Raw genomic sequence first — 24,260 nt, forward strand, 5'->3', positions numbered from 1 at the left:
TTACTGAAAGCCGGCTCCATTAGTGAAACACTCAAGCAATCGTTCAAGAGCGAAACGTGTCCTGAAGGGTGAAGCTCATCCCTGTAGGACAATTCAAGAGCTGCTTCCAGAGAGACGGGAGTGAAGTCAGAGTGGAAGTCAGTGTTCTGGTGTAATGGGTCATGATGCCAGGCGGTGCTGTGGTTGGACGGGTCAGGCGGCCGGAGCAGAGCCGTGTGTGGTACCTGGAAGTCCTCGTCGGACAGGTAGAGCTCCAGGCGGAGAGGGTCCACACCCTCGGGCAGTGGCTTGCCCTGCAGCTCCTCCAGGGAGTACTGCGTCTTGCAGAGCCGGGCCAGCGCGTCCTGCACCAGGATCACCTTGTCCCACGAGGCCTCGGCCTGCGAGCACCAGACAGGGTGAAAGAGTCAGCGCCATTCAGGGCTGTCCCAGCACCCTGCGAGCAGCACCCTGGGGCCCCGACCGGGCTTTCAGACATGCGGCCTGATCTACCGGTGACCAGCAGTGGAACAGATGCTGCACTGCATCTCGTCTTCTTGTGTTCTGTCTTGAACACTCAGGGAAACTAATAGATCGAATATTAGTACCTACAAAGTATATCTACTTTTTGATATATACCTTAAAAGTTCAATGATACTTGATATACTTGCAAGCTTGAGGTCATTGTAATTTATTTCCCCATCTCCATATTTTTGTAAAAAGCAAAGAAATCACAAAAAATTACGTCAGACACCAACAACACACCAGGATAGACTCTCTACCAGTGATTCGACTACTTTGAAAGTACAGTACAGTTCTCTGCTGGTGGTTGTCTGAATAACAAATATAAGTGTCATCACTACGCGAGATCCAGAAACATTGATCTGTCACCTGTTGGGAGATGTTTAAACAAAAGTGTATTACTCAGTCTGAGGAGAGACAGACTGAACAGACCCCAACTGCCTAAACAAAGCTTCAAGCTGCTGCCTGTAAGACGTAATTTTCCATTTCTACACACTCTGAGGCAGTATTCAAAAGGATGTTATGTTAAAAATATACAATGTGCTGGCTAGACCTCAGAATACTGCGTGTAGTTCTGGTCACTGAGATCTGCTCTGGAATCAGTCGCTCAGAAATACTCCCTACACTGAGACAGACCCTCTTAGTCTCAACAGAGAAGATCAGGAGAGGACCCGATAAACAAATCACAAGGGCACTGAGGACTTCTCCCTGTGCACTTCTCTGCCATGAGCCGGACACAAGCCAGCAGACTCGAGTGGAAAGTAAGGAAAGGTCGTTTGAAACCGAGCACATCAGGAGGCCAGGACGGAAGGATACCTGTGCCTTGATCGCAGGCAGGGCCTCCCACTTGGGGAAGATGTTGGTGAAGGTGAGGGGCTCGGCACCGGCGTGGATCAGGTAGGCCCGAGGAGGGCGTCTGGCGTTCTTTTCTGAGGAGAGGGGCAGACGTCAAAAGTTGTTCTCCTGGAAAATGCTAGTTCTGAGCAGCTTCATTAAAGTTTGTTAAAACGTTTACAAAAAGGCACTCAAACTCTGACTCATTTTTCCCCGAAATACACGGCACAGCTAAAACGCTGACTCAGCTTCTACGCTGGGACACTGTACCTTTGCAGTACTGCAGGACTGTCTCCATAGCGCACTTCCTCTCGCTGTCCCAGCGGATCTGAGCGGAGCCGGTGCACTCCACATCTGGGGGCTGCTGGCCCTGCCACAGGTACACCTCCATGCGGTTATCCAGCAGGAACAGGGCTGGGATGGGACAGGAGACAGAGGTACAACACTTCTAATAAAAACATGATCTTATCCCAGTTAAGGAATGGGGTGCTAAAGAACAACAGCATTTGTTATTTCATCACCGCACAGTCTTGGGCTCCTGCTCTTGTGAGAAATGTCAGGGAATCTTGAACGATCAGGGAATCTGATCAGTCAGAGATCAAAAGCCCAAATCCGCATTCTGCAGTAGAGTGTTTAGAAGTGGGATGCAAATGTGCAAGGTATACGTTAAGAAATATCCAAGGTTAAATTCCAGGGTATTTGTTTAGCATATGTTCTTTTGCATATCTGCTCTGTGGACCCTAATATATCTGGTTTGCAATGATGCAATGAAAGTGGTAAAAATGTTCTATTCTCTTATGATGCGTCTCTGTCAGTGGGCAAAAACTGCCAAGGATGGCTTTCTGTTTATGATGACACAGTCAAAATATTGTTAAAGTCACATCAGTATCTCCACTACAAAGGTATAACAACAGGGTGATGTCCATGTACAGTATACATCCATAGATGTTTAACCACTTCTTCCAGTTCAGGGTCGCGGGGCAGCCAGAGCCTATCCTGGCAGGCCACAGGCACAGGGCAGGGTACCCCTGGACAGGAGGCCAGTCCACTGCAGGGCACACACTCACACCAGGGCCAGTGTTCCCAGAAGCCAATCAACCTGCCAGCGTGTCTTTGGACTGCGGGAGGACACCGCAGCACCTGGGGGCAGCCCGTGTGAATAAGGGCGAACATGCAGCAATGCAACCTGTGGCACAGTGCCCCCTGTGCAGTACACAATCGCACCACCGTGCACACACTGCAGACCCGCCACACACTCTACACTAATTCCCCCAACGCCCACCCAGCGCCACCGCCGAGAGAGGGGCCGGCGGGCGCTCACCGGGCTGTGGCACGGAGTAGAGGTTCTCCTGCAGGAAGGGCATCGCCGTCACGGTGCCCGAGGTCCGGGCCGGGCCCAGCTGCTCCTCGGCCACGAACATGCCGCTGCTCGCGCTCAGCCTGAACAGACGGGGCGTGAAGTTGTATTTGCCAGGGTCTGCAAGACAGAAGAGCTTTCAGGACACAGACATGAGGGCCTCCTGCTGGGTCCTGCTCTTAACATCGCTCCTGAGAGACCCGTCAGATATCCGAGATCCCACTGTCCCAAATAATACTGCTGCTCGCTAGTAAAATCACAGGTTTTGCCAGTTAATTACATGTTCTTTATGCTCAAGTATAAAATGATATAGTTCTAAAACATTAATATAAAATTAAAATCTTCTATGCTAGATTTCACTACAAACATATTCACATAACAGGTGTTCAGCAGAGCATCAGCTGAGATGGACTGGGACTCGGCACATATTCATTCATTTGACATGTGTGGAATAATGACTGGAGCATGTTAACTTGATTGTACAGCTCTGTATCGCTCACCAGTCAGCCTCAAGGTTTGTTACAGTACAATAAGAACTGAGTTTGGGAAAACAGCAGTTACCGATCTGCTCCTCACAAAGCTGCCAGACCGAGTGCTCAGCTTCAGAGGACGGGACTGAATCCAGCTGAGCGTGATCTGAGCCAGACTGTCAGGGACCACACAAGCCGGGTCTGTCTGAACAGGTTATTGCAGCGGAGAGTCTGTCCTGCAGGGCAGACCCAGCGCTGGGCTGCTGTGTGTGTTCAGCTCAATAAAAGCTCGATCTGCACAAGACCATCTGCAGCTTTTCTGATAAAGAATTTCCCACAACTGAGCTCCTGCACGCTGCCCAGGAGAGTGTTGGATCCCTCCTGCTTATACAGCCCTGCTCCCCTCCCAGGCTGAGCCAGGCGAAGTGTGGCCACGCGGTACCTTGCAACATGCAGTCGTAGGCCTTCCTGTCCTGCTGGCCCAGCGCATTCCAGAACTCCACAGGCTCGGAGCCCTCCTCCAGCTCCTGCACCTGCAGGGCGCTGTTGCTGTGGAGACCCATCTCAGCTGGGCACCTGACAGGCCAAAGCAAACGAAGGAAATGTCACGGGACCGTGCTGGTCTTCACCCACCCACTGCTATCACCTTCCCTGGCCAGAACATTTCCCTATCCCCTAGGCTTTTAGGGGGGATCCTAATTGAGAGACGTATACAGGCACATGTGTAGGGTCCACATGTGGTGTCTGAACCTGTGGCTCCTCTCGCAATGAGCAGGGTGACTGTTGCAACAACACACCATCACTGGGGTAACACCAACCTGTCTCACATCAGTCTAACCCAGCTCACGTTCCCCATTAGCGGGTGAACAATCCAGCACCTGGTGAATTCTGCCCCACGATGAGAGGAAGAGACGTCATTGAATGATCAAAGCCCGAAATATTGTGAAGGGCGTTATAGCAAACAGAATGGCTGACTGTATGTAAAAGAGGGCTTGACTAGATCACATTGCACTGACGTTTATGGCAACCCAGTAAGCAAAGAAGCAAAGTAAGAAAATAAGCAAAGAGCTCTGATACGCATCATCTCAGCTAAGAAGCCTTGTTAAGATGTGTTTGTTCTTTATGGCTCTGCTGAGAGCTTTCAGAGAGTTGCTGTGCTGAAGAAAGGCCGATACTCACAGCTGCGTGATGCGCTCCACAGCCTTCTTGCCCACCTCCCGGACAGTGGCGTGGGCCTTGCAGCCGTGCCACAGGTACAGCGCCCCCTGCTGGGCGTGCAGCAGGACCGCGGAGACTCTGGAACGCAGGCTGCTGCAGCAGCACTCCACTTCCAGAAGGCTGCCCTCTACTGGCACCTCTCCGCGCACGCAGAAGAGCCGCCACCCACCTGCAGGGGACCAGGCGACAGTCTTCACTGCACACGAGCCCCCGGGCTGAGCAGGGGGCTGGACCAGAGGGCTGTGGCTCTAGCCCCCTCTCCGCATGTCACTCTGAGCACAATCTACTGCCCCCTCGAGCACCCTCAAGTGGCACATTCATCCACCGTCTCTGCCATTTTAAACAACATAGCTCACCTCCCTGAGCTCTGTAAAGCATTTTTGATGAAGCATCTACCACAAAAGTAATTATCAAGAATTAAACTCTCAGCACTGGGGCCAGTTTCTGATGTGCTACAGCCAGATGTTTTTGTTATTCTTTGCAATTGCAATTAGCTACTATACATTTAAAATAATATACACTTTCATTAAATTGTCCTGGGATATTGTTCTAATGGAGTAGTGCAGCACTCAGCCTCAGCTGGGACAATATCCATCCATCCATCCTCTAACTCTTTCACCCAATTCAATTCAGGGGAGCCGGAGCCCATCCCAGCAAGCAAGGCAGAGAACACCCTGGACAGGACACCAGTCCATCACAGGACACAGACACATCAGGCCAATTTTTCCTGAAGCCAATTAAGCTACCAGTATGTCTTTGGACTGTGGGAGGTAACTGGAGCACCTGTAGGAAATCCACTTGAATGCGGGGAAAACATGCAAACTCCACACAGACAACAGCTCAGTAATCAAACCCGGGGCCCCTGTGCTGCAAGGCAGCCATGCTCACCACTGCGCCACCATGTCGATGGAACAACACGATGGGAATGAAACAGGGCATGAAGGCAAAGCCAGCCGGTTCAGTGTCTGTGAAGAGACGGAAGCAGGACCAGACCTGTGTTTTTGGAGACATCGTCCCGGGAGCCCTTGTGCACGACCATGCCTCCCTGGAAGAGCTGCAGGAAGCAGGGAGGCTCCTTCCCCTGGGTCACCTGGACCTGGGGGCAGTCAAACACCGGACACGTTGCACACGGCCTGCAGAGCTGCACCACAGCGACCGAACGGGACGCTGCAGCTGCAGGGAGCTCGCAGGCTTGAGAGTCTAGCGGGTCTATCCCGCCAGCTCGGCAGGCTGTAGAACAACAGCTTGAGTGGCACCAAGGGAGTGGTAAATTGTGCCGGGAGTTTGAGCTCAAGATGAGGAGGATGTGGGTCAGGGGAGGGCGCGTGGGGGGGGGAGGGCAGAGGAAGGAGCGAGACGACGACCCTCACCTGCGCCCCCCGCTGGCTGCCTCGCTCCACGGTCATCAGCGCCGACGCGCCCTTCCCGCTGGCGCTGGAGCAGCTGCCCTGCCAGAAGAAGCAGGCGCACCTCTCCCTGCCCGGCCCGCCGCCGCCGCCGCCGCCACTGCCCACCTGGTCCGGCTTCTGCCTCTTGCCCACTGCCGGGACAGGGGCACAGGCGTCAGGACAGCGGGTCACCTCGGCCAGCACTGCCCACAGCTCCCCCGGGAAGCCTCACTCACCCACGTTCGTGATGCAGTACGTCCACTTGATGACGTAAGTGTCCTCCTCGTGGAGCTGCCCCACGCTCTCCCGGGGCAGCTCGCACTCGCCGAACTCGCGGACGGACCAGGCCTCCACCGCCAGCGTGGCCAGCTGGGCCGGCCGCCGGTCCTCCACCTCGATCAGCCCGTAGCCCCGCTGCACGTCCACGCCCTCCAGGACGGTGCGGGCGGCCGGGCTGCTGCAGGCCAGCAGGGCCTTGGCGTCGCAGGGCTTCAGCTCCAGCTCCACCGGGGACTGCGTGGGGCTCTGCGGGACAAGCGTGGCACAGGGGGTCTAGAGCACAGCAGCAGCTCGGTCACACGGCTGGAACTGCTCTCTGCTCTGAGGCTGCTGAAGACCTTTTATTACTAAAAGGTTCACGAGTAGCTCACAGCTAGAGGTTCACAAGTCAGTTTCGGCTCACTCTTGACCAGGGGCCTTTTCTTAAAAAGTCCTAATTTGTTTATTATGTAGGAGTTCAACCAACTGTCCATCCATTTTTGCTTCCTCAAATTCAGGGTATGGGTGCACACATACACTCACTCCAGGCTCAACATTCCAAGCAGCCAGTTTACCTACCAGTATGTCTCTGGGAGGAAACTGGTGTGCAGACACAGGGAGAACGTACAGACTCCACACCCACATTATTGCTTGGTGTTCCAGGTCCAGAATTGAACCCAGGGCCCAGGCACGGTGAGGCAGCAATGCTAAGCCCTGTGCAACTGTCCCACCCATGTAGGAGCCCAGTTCATTCATTTTGAGCCAAATAGGTGTTGAGGGCCAGGAGGAAGCAGCACTGCTTCCCAGTGAAAGTCATGTCCTCTCAGAGGCAGCTGTCTGGGGCCGGTGTCCATCCAGCAGCTCTCACCTTGAGCTCAGGCACTGTGGGCTCCTCCCTGGTGCTGCGAGACTCTCCCCAGTCCAGGAACTTCTCTTTGAACAGCGCTGTCTCATTGTGCTCTGACAGCCGGCCGAAAAGAGCCCAGTCTGGGCGCCCTTCGCCCTTCCTGAATGCACAGAAACAGAGTGATGCCAGCCTTCACCACCGCAACACAGCCTCACGGGTCATACACATCTCAGCACTCGCACCAGACAGGCGGCACGCTGACTCCCACACTGTCCAGCACAGCCCAGCTGCAATCCCCCACCACCAGCCACTAGATGGAGCTCTGACACAAAACATGCAATTCATTTCACCATGATAAAAAGAAACTAAAGAGAGCCGTAAACACACATTTGGAAATTCCAACCTGAGTGGGCAGATGATAAAAAAGAGAACGTCAGATGGTTACAGATGAGAGGACAAGGCCATCTGACTCACCTAGCCCATTTGATAGCTAGTCTGCTCCCACAGCCCTCTGGGTAAAGAAGTTCCCCCTGTTCTCGGTTTTAAATGCCCTTCTACTTGCTTCCCACTAATTGTCCTCCAGTTTGTGTTTCACTGTCTGTCCATGGCGTTGACTTTCCCAGTGATTTTGAGAATACTGAGTACTTACATAGGTATATATGTCCCCTGGTTATCTTCTATGCTCAAGACAATGTTCTAAAGGTCTAATGTCATATTGTCTCTACACCAGTCAGAGAGCACACCCCTACAATGTCCTTCATATAAAAGACTACTATACTGCAGGTTTCAGTACAGTTATTAACACTGAGAAGACAGGACAAGGGCAGAGTACAACACAGGGAAACAAAGAATGAGGAATCTACAGCATTCCCGTGGGATTGATCTGCTCCTGTGTGAGGATGAGCAGCACAGAAGCGACGGGCAGGCGAGTGTGTGCTCCCCCCGCTGGGCCACTGCCACTCACTGCGGTGTGCGCGCGCCGGCCCCCGTGGCGTCCAGCGGGTTCACCCTGCAGCTGCTGTAGTCGTAGGGGCCGCTCCACAGCTGCTTGCCCAGCTGCACAGCGACCTTCCGGTCTCCCAGCGGCACCTCCTTCCCGTGCCACACGTACAGCTCGCTGCCGAAGTCCAACACCAGCACCTGCAACACACAGCGCACTGGTCCTGCTGGGAACGCCGGCCAGCCTGCCCACTACAGCCCCCTCCTCCCTCCTCTCTCGACCCCGCAGCGCCGTGCACGGACTGTCCCGGTCAGGCACGCCGCCCTGCTGCAGCCTCAGTTTACAACGACACCGGGCCAAGAGACATCCCTTTCCTCACACCGAGACAGGCGAAAAGAGGCTTTTGCATGATGGGCCTCCATAAATGTTTATTTAGATTTCACATCTAAATAAATGTACTGAGTCCACAGTCCAGGATTGAACCAGCAACTTACCATTTACTTAAAAAAGGCATTTTTTAAAATACAGCGACTGAGACGAGTGATAAAGTGGTTGAGGACCTGGGTTTTACCTGCCCCAATCTGTGGACACTGACTCACACGAGGTCCCTGGGACCAGAACCAGCCCCTCATGGGCGTCTGACCTCCTGCAGCGATTTTCCTATGTATTGTCTGACCTCTTTGGAGCCCAGCATGGACACGCTGGGGATGGCTGCCCAGCTGTCGTGGGGGACCAGCCGGTCCTCCACCAGCCGGTACGCGCAGTTGGACTCCACCACCGCGCTCTCGTACACCTCGTCCTCTTCCGGTCCGCCCGCCCCTGCGCAGGGACACACAGCAGTCACGCCGGCGCCGGGCCCAGGGAGCGGGTCCGCTTCCCCCCGGCACAGACACAGAGGAGACAGCCTCAACCCGATACGGCCTGGGAAACGGTACTGGCGACGCAATCATAACGGCTTCATGATCTTTTCATGTCTGCTACACAAAGAACTTGTGTTCGTTTAATTTCTAGCGCTCGGTACAATGCGATGCTCAGACATTGCCATGGCCTCTTATGCACAGGTTATTGGCACGTGTCCCTATAAAGCATTATTCATGTGATTATTCAGAGGTTATGAAGCCATTATAACTTTCAAATAAAGCATCACTGTGATATTGGATGGGAACTTTAATCAAGTCTTTCAAGATGTTAACAAAAAAGCTGACTGGATTATTTCAAATACCAACTGGAGTAACGTGAATCTGGGCATGTCACTGTCCGGCAGGGACAGCCAGTCACACTGTGGAGGGGGATACTCTCACACAGGTCTGGATGCTGTAACCCACAACCTTTCAGTGAGGAGCCCTTACAACCATGACAACTTTCCAACCCACTTCCTTCATGAATTAATGCACTACATTGTTAATCAATCTGTCTCTCTAGTTTAAAAAATTGCCAAGTGAATTTAATTTTTGAACAAGAATCTCTGAATGTCCTGTTAATCCTCTCTGGGTTAGGAACAAGAGAGTGACTGATGATGATGCCTTAAATGCCACAAAAATGTCAGTTTTTAAGAATTTTCTTTTTGCTAAAAATCAACATTTTCGGACAAAATGTGTACTCACTATGACAGAGTCTCAGTTCTTTTTTCTCAGTTTTTTCCTATAAATGCTGGCTTCACTTCTTAGGAAACACAGCATATGCAGAATCAAAGAATCAAAGAAGGAACTAAGTATTTGCTTATCACATTAGAGAGGCTCTAACTACGTAAGGGACACAATTACATAAGAAACTTGTAAGAGTAATGAACGACCGGAGCTCTGCCCGGACACACGCTGGGCAGGTAAGTCGTGGAATCAGTCACAAGCGCCACACAGGGGCCGGCGGGATGTGAACGAGCCCCCTCTCGCGGGCCCTTACCTCGGTACTCCGCCTTCCCGCCCAGAAGGCTCCAGAACTCCTTGGCCCGGCTGCTCTCCGTGCCGACGCCCTCCTCCAGCAGGGTGACCTGGGCCGCCTTGCAGCCAAGGTCCCGCTTGGTCTGGATGAAGGCCGCCAGCTCCGAGGCCTGCGAGACACAGCCGAGGCTGTCAGCACCGTCTCCCCAGTGAGATCCGCACACTGTACGGCCACCGCCACCTCTGCGGCTACTACAAGTCACTCTAGCGTCAATGGCACAGAACAGGAGTCCACAGGGGGAACACTTACTTAAGGAGCTGCTAGTCTTGAACATAGGGATACAAAATTGGTTTTTAACTAGCTTTCATAGCAGATGCTTAAATACACAGTGAATATACAGTAACAAATGTTGTGCGAGTAGGGAGCTGCAGCGGAACATGTAAAGGTTTATTCCTGCCGAGAACAGAAGAAAACACCCGAAGAAGGCTCCGCAGCCGAAACGATGTGTTTCCCTTTTTCTCTTTTCTGCGTGGAATAAACCTTTACTTGATCCTTTGCAGTAATGAATGTCTGTTTTGTATGTTACATGAACCTGTGTCAATGGGAGAATAATCAGAAATGAATGAGCGTGCTCTCAGCACCCCACGAGCGGATTTCTGACTGCCTGTGTTTGGGCGCTGCGCTGGGTACCTTGGCTTTCTCGATGACGTTGGCGAACTCGCCGACCCACAGGAAGCAGCGGCTGGGCGTGATCAGGAGGAAGCAGTCCCCGCTGTTCAGAGAGCTCGTCACCGGCTCCACCAGCCTGACCTGCACGTGCCGACGACCTGGAGAGTTCAGAGCGTCAGTGGACAGCGCCTGTACCCCCCCAGTCAGGACAGCGTCTGTACCCCCCAGTCAGGACAGCGTCTGTACCCCACAGTCAGGACAGCGTCTGTACCCCCCAGTCAGGACAGCGCCTGTACCCCCCCAGTCAGGACAGCGTCTGTACCCCCCAGTCAGGACAGCGTCTGTACCCCACAGTCAGGACAGCGTCTGTACCCCACAGTCAGGACAGCGCCTGTACCCCCCCAGTCAGGACAGCGTCTGTACCCCCCAGTCAGGACAGCGTCTGTACCCCCCAGTCAGGACAGCGTCTGTACCCCCCAGTCAGGACAGCGCCTGTACCCCCCCAGTCAGGACAGCGTCTGTACCCCCCAATCAGGACAGCGCCTGTACCCCCCCAGTCAGGACAGCGCCTGTACCCCCCCAGTCAGGACAGCGTCTGTACCCCCCCAGTCAGGACAGCGTCTGTACCCCCCAGTCAGGACAGCGTCTGTACCCCCCTGCCAGAATAGCTAGGAAGCTACTTGCTCATATTGAGCCCAAAAGTCCCAGAACAGGGTCAAGAATGCAGTGTTTCTCCTGCAGCAAAAAAGAGGGAGCTCAGACGATGGATGGATTTATAAAGCCAGTCTGCAGCATGCAAGAGCAGAGAGCAAGGTAGAAGACCTGTATCCCTGTAGTGTCCAAAGCACAAGCGCCTGACCTTTAACCTGGATCAGCATCAGCTTCTTGAATGGCTGGGCACTGTTGTTGGTCACTTGCTCGGTGGACTTGGCATCGCGCAGCTGCACCCTCCTGAAGTTCTCCTTGCTGGCCAGCCCCGCCAGCGCCACATCGGCGTAGCTGGAATGCTTTGCCACTAGGGGAGGCAACAGCAGGGCAGAGAAAAAATTAAGATCAGGCACCTTCCTTTGAAGCCTGCAGTAATGTCTGACGTGATACTAGAAAGGCAGTTTTTGTGCTATATGTCTTAGGGAAAAAGTTAGAAGGATTTTCCTGCCACACTACATTTACTGTGGTTTTATTATAAGGGAAAATTAAACTGCTTAAACCAAAAATAAGTGCTTACAATGCTTGTACAACCTTAGAATATCGTCATCCACAAAGGGACTCCTGTTGTACAGCTGATCACAGCAGCAGCATCAAGTGCACAAAAGACACTAATACTTAGATATTATGGAGTGTTTTGTGTTCATCAATGGCAAAAAATATCAACTCAATACAATACGATTCCACACTGCAACACAATAAAATAAGAAAAAGTCCAAGGGGTTGAGTGACTTTTAATAGCCTCTGTAACAATAAAAATAAAAATAATTCACCGAGCACATGTGCACCCAAAATGACCTCCAGAGACCTACAGGGGAAAAACCAGGCCTCAAGAACAAAACCTCCTTTCCCTCAATCCCTGCACTGCCAATCTCCCTTTAATTTAAACCCAGCAGTAAAGATCTTCTGTTTACATTCGAGATTTCTACATGAACTGCGCCTGACTAGCAGAAATCCCAGGAGCACTGCACTGCCACGGTATGGCTCAGTCGATTTCTGTGACTTCACGCTGGATGTATTTTGAATTCTAGTGAAGAAGGTAATTACTGTGGCCAGCTGGCTGTGGGGCTTAAAATTCCCACCACAATCTGTTCCGCAATTCCTGACGCCAGAGGTCTCCCATCAGCCTTACTCACTCTTCTCCACCTGTATCCTCTTGGACTCCAGCGCCGCCACGTTCAGGCGCTGCTCCGTGTACTCCTGCCTGATGTCGTCCCGGTCGGCCAGGGCCCGCAGCGGATTCCGGGAGCCCTGGGTTTTCCTCGCGGGCCTGACCGCGCGCTTGTGCTCGGCTACAGCGGACGTCAGCCTGCGGAGACACGGGCCTTGAGCGGACAGCCTGTCGGCCGCGGCGCCTTCCTGACACGAGCCCAGGCCTGGCGAGCGATGAGGGGCGAGCGAGGGGACCTAGAGCTTCCTGACCAGAACTCCAGTCTTCACCAGCCACAGCACTACCAGTCTCCCCAGGGTGGCATGAAAACAAAACTTCTACATCTACTGTAAATGTCTTACCCTTCCGCAAGGACCTAAACATCACTAGTCACATTTATGTCTTGCTTTTGGACCCTGCGACACTTCTGCAAAACGCTGGCTCACGGTGTGCAATTCTGATGGACAGTGTGTAAACCAGCACCTTCCGATATCTCTCAGCAGTAAACTGGGGGACATGGGGGCACATGGGCGCTGTGGTTAGCGCTACTGCCTCGCAGTGCTGGGTGGGTTCAGTTCTGAGCTTGGACAGTTTTCTGTGTGGAGTTCGCAGGTTCTGCCTGTGTTCACATGGGTTTCCTCCAGGTGTTCTGGTCTGCTATCGGGTTAATGTGATGATAGTGTAATATGGGCAGAGCAAGATGTATGTACTTATATACTGTGTGTGTGTACTGCATAAATACTATTGTTTGTTTTTAACGTGTACTTATTTTATGTTGAGTGTAATTTGTATTTTTTTGCATGTTTTATGGCGATGCCAATCCCACATTTCCACTGTTTAAGATGGACCAAAATAATATGTAAAGTATACAGCAAAGTAAAATCCGTTCTGCATCCTTCTTGCCCTCAAGACCTCACTGACTCTGCATTATGGGATCAAACTCGTCATGTGCAGCAGGGTGGTGCAGTGGGCAGCACTGCTGCCTTGTGGTGCTGGGACCTGGGTTGCTGGGGTGCTGTCGGTGTGGAGTTCGTAAGGTTTCCCTGTGAAACTGGTGGAACATTGGCCCTGCTGTGAGTGTGTGTCTGTGTGTCCTGCAATGGACTAGCGTCCCATCCAGGGCGTATCCTGCCTCGCACCCATGGATTACCGACCGGCTCCAGCTCCCCCTTCACCCTGACTGGGATGAAGTACTTTGAAAATAGATGGATGCAACTTTAAAACAGAAGGGAACTTTGTGCACTTTTATCACACTCAGGAGGGAGGTTTATATCAGCATTGTTGGAACCGGAAGTCATTCTTATTAAGGATAAAGTGTCATAGTTCGGGCACACAAACATCATGTCAGCAAAACACCCAAAACTGACCTTAAGAATATAAAATAGAGAGAAAACTACATTACCAGAACAAACAGATACATTAGCATTGAGCTCTGAGGTTTCCATAAGGTACAGTTTGTTTGCTACACTGATTTTTCAGCCCTTGCTTACTTGGGAGTATAAGCCTCAAAGATGGCGCTGAAGTCCTCCTCTATCTCCACAGAGCTGCTGGGGCTCAGGGCCAAGGGAGACACAGTGCGGTAGAACTTGGAGAAGGTCTCCTCGTCATCTGGCCTCACCACCTCCTTCACCGTCTCCTGGGTTACTGTGATGGAGGTCTCCTGCTGCCTCATGCCTGGAAGAAGGAGAGTGTGACGGGTGAGGGGAGTGTGACAGGGGAGGGGAGGCAGCACCCTGCTCGCTGCTCGTCTGCCATCGTTCCCAGAAAACCACTGCCGACAACAGACCGCAAAGGGAAGACTTAAGAAGAAGAGATCTGGATGTGATCATGGATGTGATAGCTATTGGGCTTTAACTGTTGAAACAAAGCACTCTGCTGCTCTCGCCTGAACGGATGTAGAAACTTCGGGGTGGACTGCTAGGCTGTGTTGTCTTAAGGTTGATCAGCAGAGGAAACGGAGACTTGTTTTAGAATGCTGGGGTGTCAGGTCCAGGGTGGGCAACACACTCCCATCATTCTCTAACCAGTCTGGGTTTTCTGTAAACTCCCGCAGGTGAGTAACCCCTCCCTGTGAAGCAGCCCTGAGAACAGTCACCTTTACTGTGCAGTTTGCCCAGGAACGACTCCAGCTTGTCCAGCCTCTTGTCCCCCTCGACCTCCACATCAGAGCGACTGGCGATCTCTGCAAAACAGACAGCGACAGCCCTGTCACTCAGATGCACAAAAAACTGCACATAAAGGAGCAAAGACCAAAATCCATAGCATTAAATGGAAAATTCCCCACCTTTGTATAAACCGCTTGGTGCCACAGCTCAGCGGAAGTGTCAGAAAAGGTCTCGGGGCAAATTTGGTGTAAATGTCTATTGCCTCTGTGTAAATGTACAACGATCAAGAAAAGGCAACATGCAAAAAAATTCCTACCTTCCAGAGGCTTTACTGGAGTTCCCCCTGCAGATCTCTTCTGTATGATGGGAGAGTCCTCTTTTCCAGTCACCACGCCTGTCATACAATCAGGACAAGAGTCACCTTAGCCTAATTTTGACACTTGAAAAAGGTTATTGGTGGCTAGTTACTGGCTGGGTTAACTGGAGCCTTCGAATTGTCTCCTCGTGAAGAATAGTGTGGACTGTGATGGACTGGCGTCCCGACCTGGGCGGAATCCCACCTCACAACCTGTGCTTCCGGGATCGGCTCTGAATTGCCCCGACACTTATTGGGAAGAAGCAGGGATTATCAAGGTGAAGGTGTGCAGAACACTAGGCGCTCTTCTGAAGGTCTCTTTCATTCACTGCCTACTTTACAGCTGGAAACCAGCTTTTCGGTCGGGCCCAAGCTGAAGTAAATCAGTAGGTCGCAAGAGTCCAGCAGTTCATTTCTCAAGAAACACACACCCTTCCTGGCCATGCGGCCCGCCACCGTGAACTGCGTGGAGTCATTGGAGGCCCCCTTCCCCCTCGTCTTCCACTGCTGCTCCTTCTCCTGCAGGATCCGCATCCTCTCCGCCAGGCTCAGCTTGGTCTCCACCTCCGCGGAGGGTTTCTGTGGGAAAGCCGAGGGGAGCAGTCAGGGGTTATCCTGAACTGGCTATCCTGAGTTTGCTGGATTGTTTTTAATAACATCAGTTTCATAACATCACATCACATCACTTTATTAGCCCTATACAATTTCTTGCATTAGGAACCCCACCATGCTCTCCATGAGACACAGACACACAAACAGGGAGAGAAGCTTGGGGTCAGAGCGCAGGGTCAGCTGTTAAGTAACAGTAACAGTTGGCATTAAGGGCCTCGCTCGGGGGCCCAACGGAGTAGGATTCCTCTGCCGGCTGCGGGATTTGAACTGCGGGATTTGAACCGGCAACCTTACAGTCACAGGAGCAGATCCTTAGCCACAGAGCCACCACCCCAAAAGCAGTATTCTGAAATCCCCCCAAAATATTAGAAGTTAAATTAAAGGTTCAACTGACTAGGGGCTCTCGACTGCTCCAATCCAGTTCTTAATCAGAGGCTAATTAATTTCACCTTTCTATTACAGGTGTGTATTAACCCTGCACCAATTAGTGAGCTTCAGGACTGCCCTCATTCAGGCGAGCAAGCTAAAACCTGACCAAGCAGAGAGAAAACTATCAGTTCATTATTAACTAAACACCCTTTCAGAACTTCTTCATCTGAAACTCAGAAATTCGAAAGCAGTTTCAGAATTAGCAAGCAGCAATGCTCTGTGTGCTCACGTTGTTGTAAACAAGGACTGAGCTGGCTACAGATTTTAGTATCCAGCATTGTAACGGCATTGGGCTGTTGGGGTTTCTAGAGATACTGTAGTAGAAAGGTGGTGTCACAACAGGGTGAGAGATTTCACGACAAGCCACAAAGATGAGACCCGGGAGTCTTTCAAAGAAACAACTGGATGAGATCAAATAAAAATGAAATATCAGAAAAAAAAACTTGCCAATAGAATTATGAGAAAGATCTGGTTTAACCCAGGAACACAAAATAACACTAATGCAACACAAAATTACAAACAGCACAACATGGAGCGGGCCAGCAGATGCACGCAGAGACTTGAACAGTTTTTGGGATGGATTTTCACAAATTTAGACGCTCATTAGGGTGAACAGGTAAGCAGGGCGTTAACTATATAGGAATTAAGTGGAAAATGACCTGTTGCTGAGGATCATGGACCTGCCAGCCTTGCTATCTGTGGATTGCACAGCGCAAACATCTGCTCCACAGGAAAACAAATTCTGTTCAAAATAAGCTCTTTTTGTATCAACAGTTTCTCTGAAAAGAGAGTGAAGCTTGATTTTTTTCCTATTACTTCCTCAAAAGGAAGAGCAATTTGCGTGCAAAATGTTTTTGGAAAACCCATCCTCTGTCCTGTCCTGCGTAGTCACAGAGGTCCGCTGAAGCCAGACTGCCCAGTGGCCAGAGCCCAGGCCTGAAGGCACAGTGGTCACCTTTTGTCTCCAGGGAGGCTGAGAGTAGCCCTGTGTCTGGGAGACCTCCTGGGCCTCATAGGAAAGAGTGGTCTTGCAGAACCCGGGCGAGACAGAGAGAAGAAGGAGAAGGAACATCACAGTCAGGACAGCTGCCACTCGTTACTCTCACCTCCAGAACATTTTCAAAGCTTTATATAGAAAAGAACAAAATCCTTTTCATTTCTCATTTCCCTGCCTACACAGGTCCCTAATGCAATGGAGACCTTTTAAAAAGGTTAAAAAAAATGACAGGGAATGCAAATTCGTGCCCTTGATTTACTGCATTGCAGTTACAACTTTGTCTCTTAATGCAACAACAGTTTTTGTTTGCAGGATCAAGCCATCCAATAAAAAATAAAGGAATAATGATGGAGTCTGAACACCTTCCCTCCAGTCTGTCACACAGATCACAGGCTTTTCCTGCTTCTCCCTGAACCGGAACAGGTGACCCTAAAGACTCAGGGGTTTTCAGAGCAGGATCACCCTGGCCAAGGTGACTGGGCTGGAGAAAAGGCCAGAACCAGGCCCTGCGCTGGGGTTGGACCTGAGGGTCTTCATGCTCCTTCAGTGTCTTGGGAATCAGCTGGACACTAAGAGCCAGTCTGCAGGAACACATCAGAGGCATCTATTTCTCCACCTGCAGTGCCAGAGTGTTCGTGGATTTTTCTTGCAACTCAGCTCTCGATGAGCAAACCCAGCTGGTTACGGTCGTAGCCGTACCAGTTTAACGACTTCTCCCAGCTCTTCGGGTCCGCCTGCTGACACGCTGGGGCCCCAGGACTGGGACTGGGAGCCCTGCTATTCGTGCAATGTGGCTGTTTCCACATGTGGAGCCCACTTGGGTCTGGTGCTTCTAGGTGTCGAAGAACCTCATAACTCAACAAGATGAAAGTGCCCACCGGGACCGGAGTCTAATTACTGTAACATTCCAAGCTTTTACTGAGCAGCGGGATGAGAAAAGACCTGGAGGCTCCGCAGGAAAAGCAACTGCTCACAGTCAGAGGATCCAGCAATGTTCGGGCAGCGACGGGAGTCTTCCTGAAACTACTCCACACTATTCTGAAACTATGATGAAAATGTCAACACACCCAGTACGCTTAGTTCTTAACACCCAGCAAGATCAGACTGTGAAGGGAATCCAGTATTTAAGGGATATCTGTTGCAAGGATAATCCATTAAACATGAAACAAGCTATGGGACTGACCGCTGCAGGTTAAACAAGGGAGAGGACAGACAGTTTCAGGATTTAGAAAGTCTTAACCTAGAAAGACTATATTGCCATTCTGGATCACTACAACTACTAATAATAAGAGTCCTTCTTAAGGGATGCTTTGTACCAGATTAATCTTAAATTTCTTCTATACTGTACTGTTTTTGGTGTATTTCCAGGCTTTCTGACACATTTTATTCCTTTTCCTGCTAATAATGATGCATTCCAATACCAACATTCTAATGTTGTTAAGCCTGTTTTTCCACAGTAAAAGTTTGCTTCACTTATTTTGGTATTTAGCGAGACACAATAAACATGCAAATTTTGGTAAGTGATTTCACAGTAGGCCACAGCACTGTGAAGAAATCACACAGGCCTTTTCACTGCCTCAGGTGATCTGCACAACCCTGTTCTTCACAGAGGGAGAAATAAAAACCCTTTCTTATCGCAAGTAAAATACTAAAATTTCTGGCCTCCTGCTGGACCTCAGACAGCAGTGACTTATCCTGCATGGTGCCAGTTGGCATCCTAAGGCTGCTCAAAATAAACGGATTAGAGTTTCAAGTACAGTTCTGGAACCGATTCCGCAGTTTTACCACACCAAAGGAATGACAGCAAGTGCTAACCGATTAAGAAATCAATGTATTGCCTCATGGTGGCGCAGTGGTTAGCACTGCTGCCTTGCAGTACTGGGGACCAGTCCTGGGGATGCTGTCTGTGTGGAGTTTGCATGTTCTCCTCCTGTTTGCATGGGTCCACAGTCCAAAGACACGCTGGTAGGTTAATTGGCTTCTGGGAAAACTGGCTCTGGTGTGAGTGTGTGTGCTGTGATGGACTGGCGTCCTGTCCAGGGTGTGTGTGTGTGTGTGTCTGTCCTGTGATGGATACCTGCAGACCCTCTCTTGTCAGTGGACAAGTGGACACTGGTCTCGGTGAAAGGGGGGGTCTGGGGCTGGTGGGTACGTTGGGAGGCTCTGTCTCCGAGCTCTGAGCTCCGAGCTCCGGTTTCAGGCAGGCCCTGCTGCTCAGGGGCCTGAGAGCTGGGGGTGGAGGGCTAAGCGGCCTGTCCAGTGAACAGGCTGTAAACTCCACATACACACAAGTGTTCTCGAGCAGTCGCAGGCCGCAGGCTCTGAGATACGAGCCCTCACTGGCCTGGGGAGAGTTGCCGATCGGCAGCGGCGCCCCTGTGGTTTCTCTGCGAGCACGTCTGCGCAGGAATAGCTCACAGCCCCCGCCGGCTGGCCCTCTCACCTCTCCTCACGCAGGAAACCGACTTCATGACTAAACAGCGTCAGAGGCACACGGCTCTCTCACATTACAATGAAAAAAATACTGCAGTTGGCCCCTGGTACAAACAGTGTAAATACCAGGCTGCCTGACCTTTTGTTTCAGGATGAGTGAGACTAACGAGGTCAAACTCTATCAGACATGGGTGGTTGTGTCTCCTCCTCTTAGTGAAGGAGTGGCATTATCTGAATCCCTGAGTACTGTCACACATTCTTATTTTAAACATGGGATTTCTCTGTATTAACCCCAAAATGCCAACACTGCTAATGAAGGTACTTTGTAGCAGCTGGAAGTAAAAAAAAAATAAGAGAACACAGGATTGGTCTTTCCATAAATATTTTTCAGAGCTTATAGGTCTAATTCTACTACACAGATTTAAAAAAACTGCACTGGAAACTCATGCTAAAATGAACACTTAAGCAATAACTGTGTAATGTGTTTTTCGTGGTTGCTGTTTTCTGCTAAGCTAGATCATGGCTATACTACCAGCCACTAAGAAGCATTTAAATGTTGAAATAATTAAATTATTATTTAATAATTAATATAATCATATTATAATTAGTCAATATTTTAGAAATTTGACACCATTGTGTTCTTTATTTGAGATGACTTTTCTTAAATATCCCGCACTAAAGGGGCTAAAAATCACAGAGTGTCTCAGATGTTTTTTGCCCAAACACCTGGTGCTTTTAATACTGTAAATGAAACCCATTTACAGAAACTTCAAACTCCTGGGAACAGTTCCTAATCGGAGATGCTAACGAATATTGGCCCCTCCGTAATTAAAACACAGCTATTTCCTTATTTACTCAATGGATCTCGGTCGAACTGTAATCAGTCTTCTTGGCAGGGGCAGTGACAAGTGATCTGGGTTAGGAGTCTGTAGTCTAGGGCTAGAGTAGCTTGACAGCACAGCACACACAGAACTCCAGAGGAAATGCAGGCAGCATGCAGGCTCACCTGGTTGTAACAGACTACATACTGGGCTGGAGTGCTGACAGGGACAAAGATAGAGGAGTAGACAGGCTCCTGGGAACACACAGAACGGGTGAGCAGGAGAGACGGAGGAAGGTTCTGTCATTATTCAATTCAAGCTTTTATGATTCTAGGTTACTTCTTCTGCTACAACACAAGCAGTCAAGATCATGTTTCTTCAGTCAGACCTTGATGTACTTAGGCTGAGGCTGATTCTCGCAGCCTCTTCTGTGCTGTGCTGAGAGTGCCCCTGGACTGTACTTGTCAATATAACAGCACTGAGGCCACCTTCAGACCTACTGGACTGGTGCACTGCAAGGCCAATCCAGTTGCAGTGCAGCTGGAGATCTCCGGGCAGATAAAGAAAAATAATTTTTAGAAGGCCACAATGTTAACAAAGCTGCTTTTGTTAATGCCAGCCCTTCGGAAAAAGACTCCTTTACAGCCTGGCTATGGAGTGATAGAGGTGACAGAGAACAAGAGCTGTAAAGCAAATAAAGGTAATGATCCCCAAATGAATACAGCAGAATAATTACGGCCAATAAAATGACTACAAGCTGTATTTCTTTCGTGGGTAGTTAAAGACAGGAAGCAGGAAATGAAGCTGAGCGTCTGAAGACAACAGGCCTGACGTTCTGTGCGGGACCAGGCCCGGCTCGCTTACCCAGCAGTGGGTGCAGGCAGCACCACCAGCAGGACACTCAAGCTCTACCTACAGGGAGAGGCGAGGGGAGAGAAGGGAAGAAGAGGAGTGAGCAGAGAGAGAGAGAGCGGAAAACAGCAGGAGACAGAATGAGCAGCTGTACAGGGACTCGGAGGTCGTTGAAAACCAGAAACCTGGGTTTTCCCCCACTTTCTGGGTCTCGTGATGCCACGATCCCATAATCCAAAACAAACTGCTAATTAGGGAAAAACTCAAGACATCCATAAGAATCTGGGAGAGTGTGATGTATGACCACCCTATTGTCATCACTCGTGTGTCTCTTAATGGATACCTTTACATTTCTTCACACATTATTTGAGCACATGGACAAGCATATTTGATTGTGAGATTTAAATCATGCAGTGGGGTTCCTTTCGTCTATGAAATGATGACATTTATAACATTTGCCAAAAACTGGTTGACCTATTTAGTTCTGTAAAATAATATAACATTTGCATATTCTTATTATTTTCTTTTCTATCTTTTCTATGCTTCTATTCTGTCTATGCAATATGCGCAGGAGCCTTTCACTTGCAAAACCTGAAACGGAACAGACAGCTGTGCATGGGGATGGGGGGTGTCCTGTGCCCAGACTATTTAGGCGATATTCCTCGTGACGTATAAATACACCATTTATCACAATCCTGGCAGGTCGCGATTAATAACTGTCCGATAGTGAGTTATATGTAAGTGCAAGGTTTCTCAGACTCAGCCAGCCAAAGATGAGGTCACTATTATTAAAACCCCTCTGATGTACTGTAAAGGGTGCAATTACACCTGCAGGCTGGGCCAGAGGTAACGAATACAGATGCCAAAGCTCTAGCCAGCTCTCTCCCACCAATCTGCATTCGGGCAAGGGGTGAGCGTGGCTTAGGATTTGTTTTATTGTTTTGTGCTGTCCTCTTCTATGAAGTAGGAGTCTCCTCAGCGCCTGACCTCCCGTTCTCACTGGATCCCAGTGGAAGACCTCCCCACGCTGAGCTGAGCTGGATGGAATTCACCTGTATTGCCCCTAAGGGAATTTGTGTTGCACATCAACAGCTCATAACATATCATATATGACACAGGCAAATCTGTATACAAAGTGTTGCAGGAGAGTGGAAAAGGCTACACTGTCATGTTGTAGAAGCTGATACCCTGGTCCAGTTTCTCTCAAGCAAGTGCTGGATGAATTAACTAACGAAACCCATATTGCATTCTCTTGTGTGTAATCTTTGATATACATTAATTACTTTCTGCAATTTGGCAGTTGAATAGTGGTTTAACACCACTATTGCCCTGAAAAGGTCAGCATTCCTACCCGGCAAAGAGCTTTAACCCCAGACTGCTTTAACCAAACACGCTGGCAGTTATTCTCTTAAAGCAGGGATTCCCAGCAGACCCCCACACCTGCTGGTAGGTTTCATTGCAGTTGAGCTCTTGACATGAACGAATCCTTAGCAGAGGCCACAAGATGCTTGGTTAGAAGCTTTTCAGGTTTCCTTTCTCCTCAAAGAATCAAGATTTTAAGTCAACCTAAGAAACACAAAAGTTAAAACGCTGCTTCCTACAGTGCATGAAGGAGGTCAGATTTATTAATAGGTCTATTAAGAGGTCAATTATTTGTTTAATCATTTAGGTGATTCAACACCAGCAGGCGTGTGGGTCCCCTGGACCACCACTGTTAAAGCATCATCGTTCATAAAGCATAATGCAAGTGAAGGACTTGAGAAACCACTGCTACAAATCGCTCACTCGTGATTAATTCACATTCTCAACACTGAATATAACCTGTCTGTTGTTTCCTTACATTCTCATTTCTAGACAGCTGTGTCCGTCTGTGCAGTATGTCTTGATACAGTGAAACTAAAGAAACGCACACAAATGGACACTGACTTCCCATGAGCTAAATCATGAAGCAGTTAAGACGAAACAAAACAATATTAACTCAGCCAGAGTTACCATCTGGCTGAAGTCATATTTCCAGCTGATCCCGGCTGTGCTTTCTGTAGTCAGTCACAGTTTGGGATTTTTATGAATATGAAACTTAAATCATGCATTTAATGCTATGGGAATGCATGTTTTCCATTAATTATATAATAATATTTTGGGTGCGAGTGTCTATAAAATGGGTTTAAAAGCCTCTTGAACAGTTGGCACTATGCAGTGTTCTAGCTTATTCATGGTGTCTGGGCTAATAGCAGATAGTTTACTTGAGTCACAGTCTTTCAACACTGTGAAATGATACTGGGCAGAGCTGAACTGTGTGAAATTCGAGAGTTAATGTCTCTCCTTATCCCTGAACTGGTCAATGCATTCACAGCAGTGTTTATAATTATAAATTCAAATATTCATTGAAATTGTTTCCAGTTAAATAAAAGGCAGATAAAAGTCAGCTTTTATCAGAAGCATTAAAGTATAACCTTATAGTGTTCTTCTGGTCCTCAAGCAGAAGTAACTACTATGCTGAAAAATAAAAACTTGCCATTATCTGAAATAATATTATGAACATTATTGCCAAGGCCTGTGGCTAAGGTGATAAAAGACCTTGCTTTTACAGGTTGCACTTCTGATTCTGGCCTGAACCCGTGATGGCTAGATCATCATCTCCAGCAAACTGTGACCGAGATTTCTCGGGGGAGGATGTTTAAGACAGCTGGGAGAATTGATGGTTACTGGTACCCACAGACCGGAGAATTACAAACGTAACACAATTCATAAACGGGGACCAGACTGAACTAGGATATAACAGAGAAATATCAGTTATGTATCAGTTATAAAGCTAAAGATAGGGAAAACTTAACTGCCAAAGTATTTACAAAATAATATAAGCCAATATGGATTTAAAACAGGATCATCTTGTTTAACAGGAATTCTGTGAACAAGTAGCAAAGACAGTGGAGAAGCCTAAAGCAAATGACACGATACTGTATATTAAGATGTTCAGAAAGCTTTTCATTCAACCCCCCATTAAAGCTTAATCCTCAAACGGATGCTCAAAACAAAAATTGATATTTCCTGTTTTACACTTTCTCTTGGAATTTAGGGACAGATGGGCTCCTGCAGCAAATCAGGATATTTTGTCCCAGAATTATCCAAAAACAATGCCTCAACTGCTTGTGCTTCTTTGCCCTGGTTCCCTGCGGATTTCTGAATAAGATTCAAAATACTGTTGCTCACCATTAAAAAACTAGAACGGTTTGGCTCCTGACTTCATCAGTGAACTGTTAATCTCCTAAACACCTACAGATCGTTTTAAATCCTGAGCCTCAGGTCTGCTTTCAGTTCCTACTAAAAGGCTCCAACACTGAGAGGCACTGGGAGTCAGTGTTCCGCTGCTCCAAGATCAATCAATCTCCCAGCTCATATCAGATCCAGAAATTCGACTCATTTATATAAACAATACATCCT

The 24,260-nt window shown here is 49.3% G+C and overlaps 1 protein-coding gene across 11 annotated transcripts in view; it reads right to left on the minus strand.

The window, feature by feature from the left end:
* Positions 1–24,260, minus strand: part of svild (supervillin d) — a 73,845-nt gene that overhangs the window by 1,567 nt on the left and 48,018 nt on the right. For 8 of the 11 annotated variants that reach the window (XM_069185768.1, XM_069185770.1, XM_069185767.1 and 5 more), the window contains 23 exons: positions 20,832–20,879; positions 20,153–20,221; positions 16,672–16,743; positions 15,107–15,254; positions 14,637–14,714; positions 14,311–14,397; positions 13,706–13,889; positions 12,202–12,374; positions 11,220–11,375; positions 10,382–10,518; positions 9,713–9,860; positions 8,490–8,632; positions 7,838–8,013; positions 6,895–7,033; positions 6,005–6,293; positions 5,751–5,920; positions 5,374–5,476; positions 4,342–4,549; positions 3,605–3,738; positions 2,657–2,812; positions 1,606–1,749; positions 1,318–1,430; positions 225–380 (listed from right to left, as the gene is read on the minus strand). In XM_069185768.1, the coding sequence (XP_069041869.1) occupies positions 225–380; positions 1,318–1,430; positions 1,606–1,749; positions 2,657–2,812; positions 3,605–3,738; positions 4,342–4,549; positions 5,374–5,476; positions 5,751–5,920; positions 6,005–6,293; positions 6,895–7,033; positions 7,838–8,013; positions 8,490–8,632; positions 9,713–9,860; positions 10,382–10,518; positions 11,220–11,375; positions 12,202–12,374; positions 13,706–13,889; positions 14,311–14,397; positions 14,637–14,714; positions 15,107–15,254; positions 16,672–16,743; positions 20,153–20,221; positions 20,832–20,879 (3,231 nt within the window). The remainder of the gene's footprint in view (positions 1–224; positions 381–1,317; positions 1,431–1,605; positions 1,750–2,656; positions 2,813–3,604; positions 3,739–4,341; positions 4,550–5,373; positions 5,477–5,750; positions 5,921–6,004; positions 6,294–6,894; positions 7,034–7,837; positions 8,014–8,489; positions 8,633–9,712; positions 9,861–10,381; positions 10,519–11,219; positions 11,376–12,201; positions 12,375–13,705; positions 13,890–14,310; positions 14,398–14,636; positions 14,715–15,106; positions 15,255–16,671; positions 16,744–20,152; positions 20,222–20,831; positions 20,880–24,260) is intronic. The other 3 variants (XM_069185771.1, XM_069185772.1, XM_069185774.1) reach the window with 3 other exon arrangements.

This window comes from Lepisosteus oculatus, chromosome 28, assembly GCF_040954835.1.
Source record: "Lepisosteus oculatus isolate fLepOcu1 chromosome 28, fLepOcu1.hap2, whole genome shotgun sequence".
Taxonomy (NCBI): Eukaryota; Metazoa; Chordata; class Actinopteri; order Semionotiformes; family Lepisosteidae; genus Lepisosteus; species Lepisosteus oculatus.